Source organism: Vigna unguiculata, chromosome 3, assembly GCF_004118075.2.
Source record: "Vigna unguiculata cultivar IT97K-499-35 chromosome 3, ASM411807v1, whole genome shotgun sequence".
NCBI classification, from domain to species: Eukaryota; Viridiplantae; Streptophyta; class Magnoliopsida; order Fabales; family Fabaceae; genus Vigna; species Vigna unguiculata.
In genome coordinates this window covers 402,605-416,954 of record NC_040281.1, presented here as the reverse complement: position 1 = coordinate 416,954, position 14,350 = coordinate 402,605, and the positions used below count along the sequence as shown (strand labels likewise).

Here is a 14,350-nt window from a genome sequence, read left to right as displayed (position 1 = left end):
CTTTAAGACTTTATTAAAATTCTCAAAATGACACAGGTCCTACCGGGAGTCGAACCCAAGTCGCTGGATTCAAAGTCCAGAGTGCTAACCACTACACCATAGAACCAGGCGTGTTCATACTGTTTCATAATTATCCACACCACAGCTAATTTAAACTTAAATAATTTCACTACACCAAAAATTTAAAAATTAAATAAAACAGGTCCTACCGGGAGTCGAACCCAGGTCGCTGGATTCAAAGTCCAGAGTGCTAACCACTACACCATAGAACCGAGCGCTTTGTATCTGTTCTATATAATATTGTTAACTAGTATGTTAATAAAAGAAACTCGTCCCATCAAATATCTCATTCTTGTTTCCGTGGCAACCATAAAATATAATTAAACCCATATCTTTGGCACATTCAAAGAGAACTTCGTCACTCACCACTTATTCTCATTTTTGTACAGCACTATGATTAATTTGATTTCTCCATCAATATATGCACCTAAATAATCCATTTAATCTTTATTAATAAATCATTACAATCATAATGGTTTGAAATATTCACCAGTTTAACTGATAATTTTTGTTGAACTTAATTGACAACCACACATTTTACATCCATAGTGTTTGGACTTTAGATATTCTTTGCTGAGACGAAGGCTAGTGCCAATCAAATAAACAAACAAGATTTTAGTCACTCGAGACAAATTGAATTCACTTTTGCTGAACTTATAAAAGAAAATGAAAATAATCACCGCAATATCATTAAACTCTGAGTTAATTAATCGGTTTGATTCATTTAACTAAAAAACGAATCTATAACTGAATGTCAACCTAGCATACGTATCAGTTAAAGTTTTATGTCGCAGAAAAAAAAAACAGTCATAAGGTCCTTCAATAATTTCACAGCTCTAGTTACGAAGACAAATCATAAATATACGACAATTTTCCTTGTTCCCTTACCATTTTCCATCAAATGTTACAATTGTTCTAGTTTTCTACTTTTGACTTTTTCAAATTTCTTAATCAATTCATTCACTTATATTTTCATATGTTCCCAAATAAAAGGGTATTTCAAAATATGAAAGACAATTCTGCGAAGCACTGCATGAACAGAGTAAATGATGAAAATGATGATGAAAGTCATTTCCCGTGTGTACAGCACTGATAACAAAGCAAGCTGTAGTCCTAAAAAAAGGGTTCCCCAAACGCCAAGTTAGAGCCAAAGGGGGAGCATTATGCATCACTAAATACAACAAATGGGAAATGTGACATTGAAAAGATGAAAGCTAATATTTTAGCTCCTATATCTCTCTTTGAACCTCGTCTAATTTTTTGTACATTGTCCGATGCCTTCCATGCAATAAATTTAATCATTTTGGTTTCTTTCATTTGAAACATGAATATTAATCACTGGGCATGTGGCATATTTGCATAGAGGAGTGTGAAAAAAACCTCAACCTCCTGTATATTTTTAATGATTTGGATGAACTGATTTTTGCTGGGTTCTTCAAGGAGCAAAGGACACATCTGTGCAACCTGAGGCAATACTCTGGCCAGTGGCAAGCCCGAAGTTATGCTTCCTCCTTTAAATTTAACCCCCATGAGCTCCACCAGTTTATCCACCACTGCTTGCAGAGATATCTCCACGATGCTTCCAAATTCAGCACTGCAAAAGAAGGACAATTATCCATTTGCCATCTTTTGAAAATAATAGGTTTGATCTCAATAAATTCCATCAGTACACTTTTTTAACATATTGTTTACTACTGTCCGAAATTTACTGAGAAACACAATTTTGTGGATCTCATTTCTGATGCAATGACTCAACTTGTCATTTTGTGATTTCTAATAAAGAATAATCATTAACATAGTTTGTTGGAATGTATGTTAAAGACTACAAACTCTATCCCACAATGACTGCAATTTAAGATTTTTTTTTTCAAACAGATTAAAGATAACAACAAATATGCCACTTTTTTAAACAGTTTTACTAAAATAATTTCACTCTATCAATAAATGCATTACTTATATTGAGTCGTAGAGAGTAATTAATTTGAGGACAAATTAGAAAGAAAAAAAATTGATACTTCATTGATAGCTAAGAATATCAATCAATTGGAAATTTTCCTAGAATACTACATTCATTGCAATATACAGAATTTTTTACCTTGATAATACGGCCCGTGCTTCCATCATAAGTTGATCATATTCAGTCACATCAGATAGCATTGGGTCACTGCTAGAACTTGAGGAATATGGTTTGACATGTTCAGGTATCATATACTTTATCCAGTAATTTGGACTCCCCATGCTCATGAAGGTGTTGAGTATCTGCATGACAGTTTCATGGAGTGTTGTGCTGCTGAAGAAAGTACTCAACTGCTTTCTGCACATCGAAATTATCTATAACCAATTTAAAAAGAGTCTTATCATTAATCTATAATATACATATCTAGATTCCATAAATAATGTACTTCCAAGTTCCAACTCAATGATTACCTTAATGGTTTTATACTTTCTTTTCCTCTTTCTCTCTCTCTCTCTCTCTCTCTCTCTCTCTCTCTCTCTCTCTCTCTCTCTCTCTCTCTCTCTCTCTCTCTCTCTCTCTCTCTCTCTCTCTCTCTCTCTCTTCGCATATACAAATGAGATGAAGTGTGGTACAATTTTCGGTGAACTATTTGATCATATATTGACGTCTAACTTCAACAGGAGGCTGGTTAAGTGTAGCATTGATGTGATTTTGGTGCTGAACTTTGAATTTACGTAGTTAATAACTATTCCAATGGGTATTCATAACAATATAGATGGGACTTAATTAGAAAATGGAAACTCTGGGTCTCAAATCAGAAACTTAATCAAGAACAGATTGACAGCTCGGGAAATTTTAAAACATAGACTTGGATACTAACAAATCCTATGCCTTTATAGAAAAATTATCTGAGACAAGATTTGTAATGATTGATAGATTCAATTCACAAATTGTTGACCTTCAGAGTTCAAATTAATGTAAGAAGCATCACCCTTTGAGAACTTCTTTAGTTGCGGCCTCCATATCAGAAATCAAGGAAGGCATACCGTGCTGAGAGATAAAATCAACACTATCTAGAAATTTCTTGTGGTCTTCCCTATCAACCACATCTATACTTTCCTGCATATAGAGAAACAGTGAAGAAAATAAAATTACTTCCAGATTCAATGAGCCATGTCATGTCTCAAATCAGTGACAAGTATGTATATTCGAATAGAAGTTGAATTATAGCTCTTTTGTTGTGATTAAAAGTTTATCACAAAGACAACCAACACGTTCCCCAAAGAATTTGACTGAAAATATTTGGAATTATGATTTACTCTGATAACTTATGTGTTATTTCAATCAATTGACCAAAAGTCTCAAAATTGTAACAACAGAACCTAGTTCCAAATCCCTCTCTTTCCCCTGTCAAAGATATAAGTCCATTGTTCAAATACAATCTTAAGATGACAAAAGAGAACCCACAGAACAAAAAATAAAATTAAATAAACAACAGTAGATAATACCCAATGAGGCATGGAGACCTGATAGCACATTAAGATGAATACTTTAACACGGTTAATGTAAAAGTACAGGGCGCTATATATTTCTACCAAAGTAAGTTTAATACAAGTAACACATCAAAAGTGTACAACAATTCTTAAATATGCACATTCTAATTATGAGTATGATAATGAGCCTCGAAAATACGCACCAATTAATTTTTAAATTATTTTATATTACATTTTAAATTGACTTCCTTCAGTGCCAAAACAGATATAATATATTTTTTAGTACTAAGGTGCCACTAAGCATATTAACTCATTCTTGGGTAAGAGAAACAGGTAATAAGGTGTAGTGTTTGACTTCTCACTCGGCAGACAGACAATGAGAAATCAATTCCATCACTACAAACCCCTTGGAAATCCAAAATGATCAAAGGTCAGGCAATCTGTTGGATACAATCTATACATTTTGTGTGATGCCACAAATCCTTTAACAGAGAATGGCATGGCATGGATTTCTTCATACTACATATATGCACAAAGCATCCAATGATACTCAACACGAATCAATCTTTGATAAGAGCTCGAAAAACTCACAATGCATAAAAAGAAAGAAGAAACACGGTTGTTCTTACCAATAAATCAGAGATTCCAAGGCTTCGTGCTGTATCAATGTATAGATGCCTTCCTAGTATATTGACTTGCACTTTTGTATATAAGCTAAGCATTGTTGTCGCCCATACTGACAATGTCATCCTTGTAAAACCTATGAAAAAAAAAGCACAGATGTTTATTTTAATCAGTGTATTATACCATCCAGGTTAATTAACACCACAAAATTATAGGTATAACAATCGTGGAATCCAAGACAAGATTCATACTTAGAATTTTGAGTCTACTCCATAAATCTAGTTTCTCTGATTGTGTTAAGCTGTTTGGCTGACCCTTTCCTTGTATTAGCCTTTCAAGAAGATGAGAAAGATCCAACTCTTCCGTGATCCGAAAATTTAAGTCGTGCATAGCATGAGGCAATGTTACATCAGAAATCCTCTGGATATTCTCAAAATGAGCTTGCATCCTATCATTGTCAATTAAAACAATAAAAAGGACACCCCATCAGCATTTATTTTCTCTAGCCAGGGGTAGAAATTGATGATCACAAAAAAACATATCTAATTTATCTAATCTATGAAAAACACAAAGAAGGTGGATATTTCACTCAACTGAGCCTTCATTAGCTCCTCAGTCTCCCTCTGAGCTGCGACTTCTCTTTCAAGTTCCTGAACCCCGTGCCTGTGAGCACCATAGAGTTTATACAAAAGGTACCCACTTCCCAAAACTCCAACAGTGTAGAAAACCTTCCTCCTATGCCGTCTCCAAAAATCCCTAAGTCACAATAATCAAAATATTTAACAGACAAACCCCAAGAATAATGCAGAAACACGCATAGAGAACAATCACGGAGATACAGCCAATTAAAGACACCCCCCACCATTTTGATCACAACCCAATAACAAAAACAATACATATTAAAAAAAAAAGAAAAAGAATCGCCCCATGTTTATAATTTCAGTCTCAAAAATCAAATTGGGGTCAAAAATTAAAAAAAAGGAACTAGAAAAAAATGTCACACAGAAAGCAAAGTTTTGCAAAAGGGAACTAGGGAGACGGACCCAAATAAGGGATTGCATCAAAGTCGGAGACTTACCTTACAGAAAGCATTGTGAAGATACAGGGTAGACCGAAATTCTATGGTGAGTCTGAAAACCCACGTCAAGAAAGTGGTCAAGAACGAAGCATGAGAATACAACAGAGACCAAGAAATGCAAAGAAAGCAAGTAGGTGGTGCTGCGACGCAAATAGTGAGACAAAAAGGGCTAAAAACTTAAAAGGAAGTGACTTGGGGGAGGATTGTAGGCTAGGTAGAGCTAGCTCAGCCTCGAACACTCAGAAATGAATTTGGGGAATGGGGGTGTAGGTTTCTCTTCTCCCATTTGTTGCTGGAAACAATCAAAATCAAAACAACATTATTAATAACATTGAAAAATATATAAGAAAAAAGAGAATACAAATTTTCAACCACCACCACATTGTTTATATACAAATTACGATAACTTTTTCTTACATTAATACATATATATATATATATATATATATATATATATTATCCTAATTAATTTTATAACGTACTTATAGAATATGTTTCTTTATCTCTAAAATTAATCGGAAAAACAGTTATAAATTATTATTTCTAATAACTTTTTCACATAAAAAAACACGAGAACGTTAAAAGATTTTGTAAGAATACAGTAATTTAATATATATATATATATAATTTTAGTATGTATATTTTCTATTCAATTTTAACAATTATTTTACTAATTTTACGTTTCTTTATTTAATATTTTCTTTTCAATTTGATCACTTTTTAAAATTAATATATTTTTAATTAAAACATTACCTATAAAATAAATGAAAAATTTTTATAATTAAATTAGCGAAAATTCAGGTAATATTTTATGTGTTCGTATTTTTTTAATTTTAATAAAAATTTAATTAAGAAGAATAAAAAATATATAATTAACTTTTTGTTAAATGTTAAATTTGAAAAATTAGAAACATATACAATTTTTTTTTCAAAATAACAGTTAAAGAGAAAATATTTTTTTTAAATAATGGTTAAGAATAAATTATTTATAAAATAATTAATTTTAAAATAATAATTAAGAAAAAAATTGAAATATTAAAATGTAAACACAAAAATGGATATACTGTTTTTTATATGTTGATATAAATTATAAAATTTATTCATATTTAATTTTATAATAATAATAATAATAATGTAATTATTAAATTAATTATTTTTATTATGATAAAAAAATAATAAACATACATGAATTATGTGTTTTTATTAGTATATATGAAATTTGTGACAACTTTTTGAAACTGGATTTAATGGGTTTACAATTTTTACGGAATAAGAATTTTACGTATTTAAAAAAAAATCTTTGCATTTTTGAAAAATATTTTTACAATAAAATGTCTATGTATACAAACAACATTTTACCTTTAATTATTATATAATTATTAAAATAAGAAATAATTTTGAAAAACACTATGTGTATAGTAAAAATATTTTTGGAATAAGTTCACTATGTTTTCTTATGAACAAAAGAGTATATTAATAAAAATATATATAACAAATAATTATAGTATGTTAATTGAAATTGTAAAGTTTTAACAAAATATGCCTTAAAACACATGGAACAATTAAGAATTAAAGGACGTAAAATAATTTGGTATTAAGTAAGAATCGAATATTATAAATAAATATTCTCATGTAATTGATACAAACATATCTTAAATTTACACGTAAATGTTAACTAGGTGTTAACTAGGTGAATACGATTATCATAATAATATTAAATACGGATATCATAATATTATATTTGTGAAAATATGTATATACTATAGTTTAATTTACTAATTGGTGTTGAATTGAACTAGTACGACGGAATACCATAAATTTGCATAATTGTGTATTGAATTATTATGGTTTGGACGAGAAATTGTGTATTGAATTCATTTTTCAAGCTTTTAAGTATTTGTCCTTTGTATTTTTTAAGGAATAACTCGACATCATTTTCTTTTATTTCAATCTTTTGTATTACTTTTTCATTTTATTGGATAGAAAAGTTTCAAAACTGAAACACAATTAAATCTTTTTATTGAGTTTATTTGAACTTTCTTTTAAATATATTATATTTTATTTAAATTTATGATTAACAATGTTTTTGAATTCATTTAAATACACAGATAAAAAAAAGTAATAAAGCTTGAAATCTATACATTTTTAAATGTGAAGATTAAGAAAAAGGATTTAGTTTCAAATTTCTATCTCACTGAGAGTGGATTTGAAAAGAAAATATAACCATTATGACTTAATTAAATTCTAAATAAAAATAAAATATTTCTAATATAATTGATTATAAATTATAATCTATTATATTCATAAACGTTTTATTATTAATTAGGTTTAAGAAATCTGTTATTGTTGTTTTAATAATTATATTATTAATACCTGTTTATATTAGTTTTTACATCGCAATAAACTAAACAATTAAAAGAATAAATAAAATAAACTAATTTAATATGCATTAATAAACGTATTACTTTATATAGATAAATAATTAAAAAACGCTAAAATAATAGGTAAAATTAAATGATTTAAATTTTGATATTTTATAAAGTAATTTATTTAAGAATTATTATTTTGAAATATATATTTATATTCATTAAGATTTAATAATAATTTCATACTAATTTAAAATTTATTTTAACTCTAATTTCTATTGTAAAGTTATTGTTATATTAAATTGGTTTAAAAATTATTTTCTTCCATCAATCAAATTAACTACAGTTTTTTAATATTCTGGTTTACTTTAGTTAAATAACTTAAGTTTCTACTTTTTATTTATTTTTCCACTCCTTTAACCCGCATAGATGTCAATTAGAAAAATTATAGTTACCGTGAAGCATCTGCTTATACTTTATAATAATAAAAAAATTAAAATTAATTCAAAATAATTATTACTAAAATAAAAAACATATTCTTAATAATTGAAAGAATACACTTTCTATTAATAAACGTAATATTTTATATTTTACATACATGGAGTAAACTAAGAATCAACGCATCATTTTCATATTATTAATAAATGTAATTAAAATGTGAATGAAAAATGTTAATTTAAAAATGTATGTAATTTATATTTGCTTTTTACATACGCATAAAAATATTAAAAACCCGAGAAAAAAATTGAATAGGATAGCAAATTAAAATATGATAGCACATGAAAAAAAAAACTTAACTAAAAATATAAAATTTGTAAATATGTGATAACCAAAATATTTAATAAAAACCTAAGTAAAAATATTTAAATGTACGAATTACTTAAAATTTAACCAAACTAATTTTTTCTATTCATTACACATGTAAATTGATAAACACCGAGAGATTCTAATTAATTAAAAATTATAAAGAAAATCTCTTTATTGGGCTTGAAAGAAGTTGGGGATACTGGGCCTGAAGTAAGCCGAAACAGTTGCACTTAAAAAAAAAAAAAAACAGGAAAAGTATGTTGAGTTGCTATCCATCTCAAAACCCTAATCAGGTTTTCAACTCACTATATATTCTTTCGCGAGAGTCATAGCGTGGCTTAGAAACACAAAAGCCTCACGCAGAGTACGGGAACTCGAAAACCCTAGTAATCTCTTTCGTGTGTTTGTGTTCCTGTGAGAAAAATGGCAGAGGGTCTCGTTCTCCGCGGCACTATGCGCGCCCACACCGACGTCGTAACGGCGATTGCCACCCCCATTGACAACTCCGACATGATAGTCACGGCGTCGCGCGACAAATCCATCATCTTGTGGCATCTCACGAAGGAGGACAAGACCTACGGTGTCCCACGCCGCCGTTTGACCGGTCACTCCCACTTCGTTCAGGATGTTGTTCTTTCTTCCGACGGCCAGTTTGCGCTCTCCGGCTCCTGGGACGGCGAGCTCCGCCTCTGGGACCTTGCAGCCGGCACCTCCGCCCGCCGCTTTGTTGGACACACCAAGGACGTCCTCTCCGTGGCGTTCTCCATCGACAACCGTCAGATCGTGTCGGCGTCGCGTGACCGCACGATCAAACTGTGGAACACCCTTGGAGAATGCAAGTACACCATTCAAGACAGTGATGCTCATTCTGATTGGGTTAGCTGCGTGCGTTTCAGCCCTAGCACGCTTCAGCCGACTATTGTGTCTGCGTCTTGGGACCGCACTGTTAAGGTGTGGAACCTCACGAACTGCAAGCTGAGAAATACCCTTGCTGGACACAGTGGGTATGTGAACACTGTCGCTGTTTCTCCGGATGGTTCTCTGTGTGCCAGTGGTGGAAAAGATGGAGTTATTTTGCTGTGGGATTTGGCTGAGGGTAAGCGTCTTTACTCTCTCGATGCTGGCTCTATTATCCATGCCCTCTGCTTCAGTCCCAACAGGTACTGGCTGTGCGCCGCCACTGAGCAAAGCATCAAGATCTGGGATTTGGAGAGTAAGAGTATCGTTGAGGATTTGAAGGTGGACCTCAAGACTGAGGCTGATGGTACCACTGGTGGCAACACAAACAAAAAGAAGGTATTTTTGAATATGGTTTTGGTTTTTACACTTATAGTTAGTGAATTTTTATTGATTATACTCATCATAGATATATATAGTTGTTGAATTTAACAATTCACATAATCATGTCTTCTGTCGTGGATTGTATTGGAGTTTTACATCATGATTAATATTTTAATCTTATGTCTTTTCTTTGAATTGTTACTTGGTCCTTTTGCTTGATTTAACTTTCAATTTATTCAGTACTAGTCTTCAATTTAGTGTATCTTTACAATTTGTTCGTTTACAGAAAAGTTTCAATTGATTTTTTTTGCTTGACATGTACTTTTAAAGAATTTTGTGTATATTGTGGTCAAGTGACTTTGGAGAGGAAGTTTAGTTAACCATGTAATTTTTTTGACGGGGAGATAATGTAATGCCATTGATTCTGTAATGTTTTACATCCAATTGGCTTGGAATTTTGAACAATTTCTATGCAGAAGTTCTTATCTTATCAGTTAGTTTTATGTTAGTAGCTGTTACATTTGTATTAATTCTAGGACTTTATCTTGTTAGATATGTTTGTTTGTGACTGCTTGACTTGTGTAATGTATTTAACTGGTTTGACTATTTTGCAGGTTATCTACTGCACGAGTTTGAACTGGAGTGCAGATGGAAGCACTTTGTTTAGTGGTTATACCGATGGCGTGGTCAGAGTTTGGGCAATTGGTCGTTATTAGGTTAAGCTTTTAGTGTTTTCAGATGCAAATCAGCTTTGAGTTTTGGGACAAATTACTGCTTTACTGTAGAATTGATTTTTATGTTCAAGACCGTGGCTTTGAGGCCTTTATTTATTTTTGAAACGTTGTTTTTGGTTTTTACTTTACATGGATATTTCAACATCTTGGTTTCCATCTACCAATATTATCTTTAGACAAATTTCGAGATCATCTAATTAAAAGAGGGGCTCTACTGTTTATTATACTTCCGAATGTAACTTCTAAGTGTATGTTTTCCTATAACTTATGCGATCAATCTTCAAGTCTTGAACGCTAATTTCGTATTTTTTTCTTCGTAATGAAGCCTTCCTGGTCGAGCTAAGCAATATTCTCATTAAAGCCGGAATTTTCTAATTGTAGTAGTAAATAAAGTATGTCGTACATGGTTCCTGGAAGTTTTTTGAACGTCGTCCATGGTTCCTGGAAGTTGTTTGAGCTTATCTTTCATTAGATTCTGGTTGGGCAATGGTTTGTTAGTTTTTATGTTGTCCTGATTGTGTGGTTTTGTTTTGTTTTGTACAAAGGTTATTGATTAAATTCAATCTCCTATATGTTAATTATTTTTAACGATAACTGGCCATTGTTTGTTTTCTTGTCACTTTAGCGAAGTGCATGAGTAATTTTGTTCAATTTTAATTTTATTTTCTATTCTCCATTAGGATTATTTTTCAGAAATATTTTATTTTAATGAAAGACAATGTGAAGACCTATACCCTTGTTTAAGTTTGGTTGATCTATGTTAATTTATTGGCGTTAGGATGTAGTATATTGGTCGATGATTTTGCATTTGTATAAACTACGTAGTTTCAGACAACCAGTGTTTTTTTCTCTTGTTTTTAAAGAGAATGTATATCGTTCGTTACTAACATTAGTGTACCACATTTAAAGAGTTATGCAAGTAATTCGATTCGAAAAGTGTTAAAAAATTCTTAAAATTTTGATAAGTATATAATTATGTGTTTAAATCCAAATTAAATTTATATAAATTAAATGTTATCAGTATAAAAGAATTATAAACTAGTCATCATAAAAATTTATTATTTATAGATTAAATGCTTTATTGATAATAAAAATATTATTGCTTTATATATTAAATACTTTATTAATAAGCATTGATATTTTAAAGTATAGGTTACGGATCCCAAATTGAACCCAGTTGTAATCCAAATTGAAATTTTATTAATAAGTATTGACAAAGAATTTTAAAGTATAGGATGCAGATGCATAATTTAAATTGAAGTATTGTTGTAATTCAAATGTAAGCCAAAGTTTTATATTGGGTAGGAAAAACAATATTAAATACTATGTAAGATGAAAGACCAATAATCTTATTGTCTTATGGTGTGTTTGGATAAGGTATTTTAATGAAGTAATTCATTTTTTTTTAAGAATTTAGATTTCTTTATAATGAATTGGATAAAGAAATTACAAAGCATTTAAAATTTAATCTTACCCTAAAAATAATAAAAATTATACCCTCAAAATTCAAATAGTAAAAATCTTACCCTCAAAATTATAAAGCATTATAGTAAAAATTCAAATACCCTAAAAATAGCTAGAATTTGAAATTCTTTTCACTCAATCTTACCCTTAAAATGACCAAAATGGGTCGAGCGAGCTCAACGACCAAGACGAATCCGACGACCAAGATAGATCGAGTGGATCCGATGATCCATACAGGTCGGACAGGCCTGGCGACCCACACATGCCGAGCAGGCCAAACGGCCTAGAGGTGTTTGTAGACCCAACACTATATTAGAGGTGTTAAAATGAAATTGTATCTCACAAGAAATTCAATTTGATCCAAGTGTGAGTCAAAGTTTCATATTAAGTAGAAATGACAATGTTAAACATTATATTAGATGGAAGACCCATAACCTCATTGCCTTAAGGTTTTGGGTTAATAGTGGTGTCAAATGATTTATATGTGTAAAACTAATGTTATATATATATATATATATATATATAATTTCTCAACGACCACAACCTTCGTATGAAAAAATATATAAACCCAGGTTTATAAATAAAATAAGATTACTAAATTTCTTTTATAAATTAGTAACGATAACCTAAGATAATAATTATTGATATTTAAGTCAGTCAAAGGTGAATTCGCAATAGGAGAAAGTTTAGAAGGTTAAAATTATTCAATATTTTATAATTTTATAATTAAAATTTATATCACAATTTTCATTATTAATTTCAACTATTACACTTTTTCTCTTGTTTTTTAACATATCATCCATTATTTATGATTACCGAAAAGATCTTTAACCACATTTGTGTCTCCTTATTTGTTTTAGACCTTATTGACAATGTCTTTCGGAATATATATATATATATATATATATATATATATATATATATATATATATATATATAACTATAATTTTTCAACAACCACAACCTTCATATGAAAAAATATATAAACCCAGGTTTATAAATAAAATAAGATTACTAAATTTCTTTTATAAATTAGTAACGATACCCTAAGATAATAATTATTGATATTTAAGTCAGTCAAAGATGAATTCGGAATAGGAAAAAGTTTAGAAGGTTAAAATTATTCAATATTTTATAATTTTATAATTAAAATTTATATCACAATTTTCATTATTAATTTCAACTATTACACTTTTTCTCTTGTTTTTTAACGTATCATCCATTATTTATTATTACCGAAAAGATCTTTAACCACATTTGTGTCTCCCTATTTGTTTTAGACCTTATTGACAATGTCTTTTGGAAGTTTTCGATGTTAATTTCGATGTTAAAGAAAATCATATTATTTAGATGCGATCTGTATCCATTCTATGGAGAGAAAAGCAATAATTTGTCGATGAAGACCGAGGATATATAATGTTAGGTTGTGAAAAAAAATGAGAAATTATACTAATTAAAATTAGTAATAAAAACTGTGACATATATGTTAGATAAATTATAAAAATATCAAACTATAATATTAAAAAATAATAGATGATGACACCTAATCAAGGTAACGAGAGATAAGAAAGATAACAATTACGTCATCTAATTAATAGAAAAAATAGATGTCATAAACTAAATTGAAAGTTATATATATTTTTTAACTTAATGTATTACAAAATTTTAATAAACTCAATTGAACGTACCAAAGATTATTAGGATTTAAAAAAAAAGAAAGAATGAGTTAAGTTTCAAATCTATACATTTTCAGTTATGAAAATAGAATTAGGTAAGTTTCAATTCTATAAATTTTTTCAGTTGAGTATCTTTCAAAAACTTCCAATTAAATCTTTATAGGTTTTTTTTTTTCATTAAATGAATGAAGTGATTGTTATTTCCCCTTACACTTATCTTCTTGTGTCGAAAACGGTTTAGATTTCGTGATTAATATCGTATCAATTTACCAAACCTTGTAAGGAACTTCAAATTTAACTAAGGCTTTATAATATGTTAACTTGCTAGGTCTCTCATAAGTGGTAGGGCTAAACATTCACATGTTTTATTGGGAGATACAGCATTTGTCCTTTCAATTACCCTCTGGTTGTTACTTTATCAAGAATATTGTTTTTGTTCTGTTGGTGAGGCTTAGGAAGAAATTAAAACGCAGTAGGTAAAGATTGCCCTAATGATCTTAACTTTTAATTTTGAGAAAACGTTTGTGCTAAATATTTTCAGAGATATAATTATAAGTGCCCTATCAGAAGCTAAACTATGAAGCTTACTGCAGTAAATTATAAGCTTACTGCATTTTCACTTCAAAGATTGCTGCTTTGTGTGAAAACCAAACACGAAAACTTTAGTTTTGTAGTGAGAATGGATCCAATTTCAAGTTTTGTAATCTTAAGATGACCAATTTGATCTAAAAATGATGAATCTCCTATCAAAGTTGCAAGGAACGTAGATCACAAACAGAGGCTTTGCGTATTTTTTCTTTGGCAATCACA

General features: G+C 29.9%; 2 protein-coding genes and 2 non-coding genes across 4 annotated transcripts; 1 reads left to right on the top strand and 3 right to left on the bottom strand.

The window, feature by feature from the left end:
- Positions 1 to 34: 34 nt before the first annotated feature.
- On the bottom strand, positions 35 to 106 carry TRNAQ-UUG. The gene has a single exon. It is a non-coding gene; the product is annotated as a tRNA-Gln (tRNA).
- Positions 107 to 200: 94 nt separating this feature from the next.
- TRNAQ-UUG lies at positions 201 to 272 on the bottom strand. The gene has a single exon. It is a non-coding gene; the product is annotated as a tRNA-Gln (tRNA).
- Positions 273 to 1,100: 828 nt separating this feature from the next.
- On the bottom strand, positions 1,101 to 5,528 carry LOC114174994 (peroxisome biogenesis protein 3-2). Its single transcript, XM_028059742.1, has 7 exons — positions 5,213 to 5,528; positions 4,729 to 4,890; positions 4,386 to 4,582; positions 4,140 to 4,270; positions 3,009 to 3,136; positions 2,156 to 2,374; positions 1,101 to 1,654 (listed from the first exon to the last, which is right to left on the bottom strand). Exons 1-7 carry the CDS (start codon positions 5,224 to 5,226, stop codon positions 1,396 to 1,398), a joined length of 1,110 nt encoding a protein of 369 aa, XP_027915543.1. The 5' UTR covers positions 5,227 to 5,528; the 3' UTR covers positions 1,101 to 1,395.
- Positions 5,529 to 8,704: 3,176 nt separating this feature from the next.
- LOC114178112 (guanine nucleotide-binding protein subunit beta-like protein) lies at positions 8,705 to 10,623 on the top strand. Its single transcript, XM_028063829.1, has 2 exons — positions 8,705 to 9,681; positions 10,281 to 10,623. The coding sequence occupies exons 1-2, from the start codon at positions 8,809 to 8,811 to the stop codon at positions 10,380 to 10,382; spliced, it is 975 nt and encodes a 324-aa protein (XP_027919630.1). The 5' UTR covers positions 8,705 to 8,808; the 3' UTR covers positions 10,383 to 10,623.
- Positions 10,624 to 14,350: the final 3,727 nt, after the last annotated feature.

What these genes read in the sequence shown, in the direction of transcription:
- LOC114174994 (XM_028059742.1), bottom strand. An exon ending in GAGGAGCTAATGAAGGCTCA is followed by an intron (nt 4,583 to 4,728) that starts GTTGAGTGAAAT and finishes TGACAATGATAG; the next exon opens with GATGCAAGCTCATTTTGAGA. An exon ending in ACTAAAGAAGTTCTCAAAGG is followed by an intron (nt 2,375 to 3,008) that starts GTGATGCTTCTT and finishes TTCGATGTGCAG; the next exon opens with AAAGCAGTTGAGTACTTTCT.
- LOC114178112 (XM_028063829.1), top strand. Translation starts at nt 8,809, where the DNA reads ATGGCAGAGGGTCTCGTTCTCCGCGGCACTATGCGCGCCCACACCGAC. An exon ending in GCAACACAAACAAAAAGAAG is followed by an intron (nt 9,682 to 10,280) that starts GTATTTTTGAAT and finishes ACTATTTTGCAG; the next exon opens with GTTATCTACTGCACGAGTTT.